Source organism: Nannospalax galili, unplaced genomic scaffold (assembly GCF_000622305.1).
Source record: "Nannospalax galili isolate Female #2095 unplaced genomic scaffold, S.galili_v1.0 scaffold381, whole genome shotgun sequence".
Lineage (NCBI taxonomy): Eukaryota > Metazoa > Chordata > Mammalia > Rodentia > Spalacidae > Nannospalax > Nannospalax galili.
The window spans coordinates 1945317-1950627 of NW_008347312.1; the positions used below are offsets into that span (position 1 = coordinate 1945317).

The 5311-nt window shown below is 40.9% G+C and overlaps 1 protein-coding gene across 1 annotated transcript in view; it reads right to left on the reverse strand.

Moving 5' to 3' along the window:
- LOC103742790 (ATP-binding cassette sub-family A member 3-like) overlaps positions 1–5311 on the reverse strand; it is a 191249-nt gene that overhangs the window by 77507 nt on the left and 108431 nt on the right. The window contains 1 exon segment of the mRNA XM_008843893.1: positions 465–480. Coding sequence (XP_008842115.1) covers positions 465–480 — 16 coding nt within the window.

Below are 5311 nucleotides of genomic sequence, written 5' to 3' on the forward strand. Positions count from 1 at the left end.
TTATATTTTTTCTAGGAGGTATTAAAGATATAGAAATATATATTTAATTCAATTACAAAGGTTGAAAGCAAGTGCTAAAATGACCACAATTTGATAATAATATTTATGAACAATATATTTGCTGCAGAAGTAGTTGCTTCTAGAAATATTGTTTTTTAATTTTAACAAAAGAATATTAAAATCATTTAACAAAGCCTATAATGTTATTATAGATTAATCAGAAAAATCAATTGAGAGGTCTGAGTTTTCAGAGGCTATTTTGAACATTTAAAAATATTTTACTGATATGTCAATATTTAAATTCTATGACTTTAGGCCCCTCAGTCTCTACCTGATTGGGCCATACAAGGTTTTCAATACATATTTTTAGAATGAACGAATGCATGTGAGAATCTATGGAAATATGTGTACTTTCCAAAGTTCTTTAAAATATATACACATTCATGTTGTTACTCATAGGAGACAAAATAAATTGTGTCACTACGTTTTCTAGAAATCAACACTAGAAACATATTTAATTAATAAATTTAAAATTTTTTATTTTATTTCTTTACATATTGTGTGTCTGTTTATGCAGGTGTGTGCGTGTCATGACATGTGTTTGGAGGTCTGTGTTCCCCAGGGGTTCTGGTTCCTCCAAAGGGTGGAGCCTGCTTCAGAGAATTGACTGTGGAGAGTTAGCTGTGGAAGGAGGGGCTTGTGGTACCATCTTGGGAAGGAAGCTGTGAGCTGCCAGGAACGTATGGCAGTGGGCGTGGGGAATACGCAGCAGTTGGGCATACTCAAGGACAGACTGGCCTGGCACTTATGGACCTGGGGTGAGACTGCTGGCCCCTGAGGTGTGGGCAAAAGCTAATGGTGACTATGGGTGTGCCATAGGAGCGATCTGATATGTTGGGCTCTGAGCTGCAAGCTGCGCAGCGTGGAGCTGAGCAGGGCGGAGCTAGGCACTGGGTGCTCATTTCTTTGTAAGTCACTCCCCTCCCCTCCATGATAATAATAAATGCATACAAAGATATGTTAAATGGTTTGCCTGATAACGCAAGAGACCCAGAGAGAACTCTGGTAACAAGGTCATAGGACAACTCTTGGGAGTTGGTTCTCTCCTCTCATCTTGTAAGATCTAGGGATTTAACTCAGGTCACCAGGCCTTTGTGCAAGAGCATCTGTCCACTGAGCCACCATCTTGCAGGCCCTTACTTGACAAGGTTGAATGAGCAATAAAGTGACAAAGTACATTTAACAAAAGAAGTGTAAGACTTGTATACAAAAAACTGTAAAACATGGTTGAATGTAATGACAGAAAGCCTAAATGAATGCAAAAGCACCCCATTTCATGGGTCAGAACTCTTGATATTATTAATAGGGTAAGATCCCTCAAATTGGTCTACTAATGCAATTCCTTTTGAAATCGTTGTTGGTTATTATACAAAGATTGTGGGGTTAGGGAGATGGCTCACTTGGTAAAATGCTCATGTGAGTTTGAAACCCCAGAACCCACGTAAGGTCCAGGATGTCTGTAATTTCAGTGTTCTATGGTGAGATGGGGGGTAGAGACAGGAGAATTTGCAGAAAGTCCAAGCTCAGCAGTCTGATATACACGGGTGTGAACAGCAAAGAGACCCAGTTCTCAAGCAAGGTAGAGGCTGAGGGCCAATATCTGAAGTTGCCCTCTGATATGCATGCTGTGGCACACACACACACCTGCACTCACACACATAAAAACACACACAGACACACATCATATATAGCCATACAAAAGAAACACAGAGATTGACAAACTCATAATATTGACAAATTCATATGGACATTCAAAAGACCCAGAATAGCAAAAACAATCTTGAAAAAGAACAAAACCGGAAGGCTTAACAGTGTCCAGCTTCAATATATATTATAGTTAACTTGATGTGCCATATTCACCAGACAGCTCTGAGTGTGCCTTTAAGTGAAGCTTCAGATGCATATCAATTCCAGTTATACTTTTGCTAACTTTCAAGTTGAAATATTTCCTAATTTCCCTTGTAATTAATCTTTGATCTATATATTGTTTATAAGTTTGCTGTTTAGTCCACTCTGTCCCCTGCCAGTCTGTCTCACAGGTGGGCTCCAATCCCTTAACCTCAAATCCCAGGACTAACTTCCAAAACCAGATTAAACAACCACTCTACCATAGACCTCTAAATCCTCACCCAGGCGGTCCCCTCACTGCCAAATTCCCAGTCTCTGGATCAGACAGACCTCCTCAACCAGGATTCTGGTAAGTCACATCAAGCTCACTGCCTCCCTACCCCATTTCTCTCATCTGCCCCAACCCATCCCCTGATGGCTTCTCTCATGGGTGGGCTCCAATTCCTTCACCTCAATTCCCAGGACTAGCTTCCCAAACCAGATTAACCAATCACCCTACCGTAGATATCTAAATCTTCACCTAGGTGGTCCCCTCACCACCAAATTCCCAGCCTCCAGATCAGACAGACAGACCTGCTCAGACAGGACTCTGGCCTCTCTCACAGGCAGGCTCCAATTCCCTCACCTCTAGTCTCAGGAATAGCTTTCCAAATCAGATTAACTAACCACCCTAAGTCCTCCTCTAGGTGGCCCTCTCACATACCCAAACAAAAAGTAACTAAGCTACATAAACAATATTAACAGAACCAAAATTAAATTAAACAAAAGCAGAGTAGAAGTTCCTGTTGAGCACATAACCAACAAAGAACATCCATATGCCCAGATGGCAATGCAAAAACACAGATGAATGAAAAACCAGGGAAATATGTCCCCAACAAAACCCATGAGTCCTACAGAAGTGCACAGCATTGAGAACCACTGTCGAATGCCCCCCCCAAGCCCACCAGGCTTGGGTCTTCAACAAAAGAAGAGTCAAGACATAGGTCTTGATTTTATTATAAAAAGTTTCTTAGCAGTCAGGTGAGCAATCACAGAATCACTATTTTTTGTGAGGAACACAGATCTTATATAGGACTCAGATTTGGGGTAACCAAGGAATCACCAAGGAATCACCATGGATATATTACTAACAGAAAGTAACTATGGATGCATTACGGTTGCTGCATTACCTCACCAACTCTGGTGCCTGAAGACCGAACCGAAACTAACTTTCTAGAAGACCTGATTTATCATGGAGGCACAGCCTGTCAGCTCAAACCGCTGAAGCAGAGAGCTCAGAAGCTCTTAAAGTGGCACTCTACTTTTTTTCCAATGCTTATGACAAGCATGGCTCCTGACATTTCCCCCTTTCTTTTTATATTTTTTAAAGATGAAGTACATGCCAAGACTGGGATGGAAAGACTGTGCCTGTCTTAGGTTGTCCTCTACCAGAGTGAAAGCCATTGGAGGTGGCCGGCAACCCACTTTACTCTGAGAAGATCTAACCTGTCACTGGCTAACTGGCCTCTGTAAAGCTCCTGTCAGTTGGCCACAGCCTTGGGGAAGAAATGGGAAATATTGCTTTTGCAAAGTACGTTTGCAAAGGTGTGCCACTGAAAATAGGAAATTTAAATTTTTAGGTCTTATTTAGGTCTATGGTCCATTAGGTCACTGTCTATATACATCCATCCATGTAGGTACATCCATCCATGTAGGCTGCACAGACCTAATTCCCCCCACTAAATGCAAAACAAAAAGTGGAGTTGGGAAAGAGAGGGAACCTAACAATCCACTGATTACATAGGGAGTACACAAGGGAAGGTGACATACACACAACACAATATGATCAACAATGGTGCAAAAGATCATGTGGAACAGTCAATCAATCAAGTAGGGTAGTGATGCATCAGAGCTAAAGGCCAGAGAAGTAGAACGGTGGGTGCCAGGCAGTGAAAAAAGTCCAGGCAAAGAAGAAGAGCAGGATGTTGACATCGGTTGGTGCAACACAATGACACAGGCGGTGTAGAATCCGGAGATTCCACAAACTGAACGAGACGTTTAGGCAGCCAACGAGCACTGTCAGCATCCTGTGGAAAAACAGAAACATGCCCTCTCCTCCAAATGAAGAGTGGATCTGGTCCATGCCAGAGTCCTGTGCAAGGATCTTTCCATTTCACTTTGGCATAATCTGTGGAAGAAGAGGGATGCCACAATCTATCAGCCGCAGAGCGACCTTGTGCATCCAGAGTTAAGAAATTTAAAACAAAGAGAGCATGATTTAATAAATTTTGTGGTGAATGGGTATACAATTGACCATGTTTAATCTTTTTCAATTGTAACTTAAGAGTGTCATGAGCATGTTCAATAATGCCTTGACCTTGTGGATTATAAGGAATTCCCGTTTTATGCTGAATAGCAAATTGTACACAAAAGTCATGAAATGAGTGAGAAGTATACCCAGAACCATTATCAGTTTTTAAAATCTTAGGAGTTCCAAGTGCTGAAAAGCAATGAATGCAGTGAGTGATGACGTGTTTAGTACTTTCACCAGTAAGAGCAGAAGCAAAGAGAAAACCAGAAAATGTATCTATGGTAACATGAACATATTTTGACTGTCAAAATTCAGGAATGTGAGTAACATCCATCTGCCATAATTGATTAGGGACAAGTCCACAAGGGTTAATCCCCACATGTGGTACCTGAGGCATAGTGGGACATTGAGGACAGCAGCAAATGATATCCTGAGCAGCTTCTCTAGAGATACCAAATCGCAGGCGCAAACCACTACCATTTTGATGATGTTTAGCATGAGCTTGTTGAACAAGCTCCACATCAGAGAAAGCTACAATCTTTGTATGAAGATCAGCCAAATTATTTCCTTGAGCAAGGGGTCCAGGTAGGCTAAAATGTGGTCTTATATGAGCCACAAAGAATTTCTTTGTCCTGGCAATAATGGAAGCCTGTATTTGAGAAAACACTTCATGGACTATACTATTAGAAGTTTTTATACCAGGAACAGTTTCTAACACACATAAAGCAGAAAATACATAAAAACTATCAGTATAAAGATTAAATTCTTGATTGGGAAATCCTTGAAAAACTAAAGCAACAGCCTGAAGTTCGGCAACTTGTGCTGAAGACTGGGAAGTATGAACAACTATGGTTTTCCCATTAGGAGGCACTTCCATTGGAAGAGCCATCTGTGAAAATCAACAAAGCATTTGGCAAAGGAACAGAGTTTGTAACCTTAGGGTATATAATATCAGTAGTTTGAAGAAATTGTAGAAGCTTATGCTTAGGATAATGAGAATCAATAGAACCTGAATAATTAGCAAGGGCAATGCCCCATGCATCAGAAGTTTGAAACAACCAATCAACTTGAGATTTACTAAAAGGAACTATTATTGTAGCAGGTTCTTTCCCC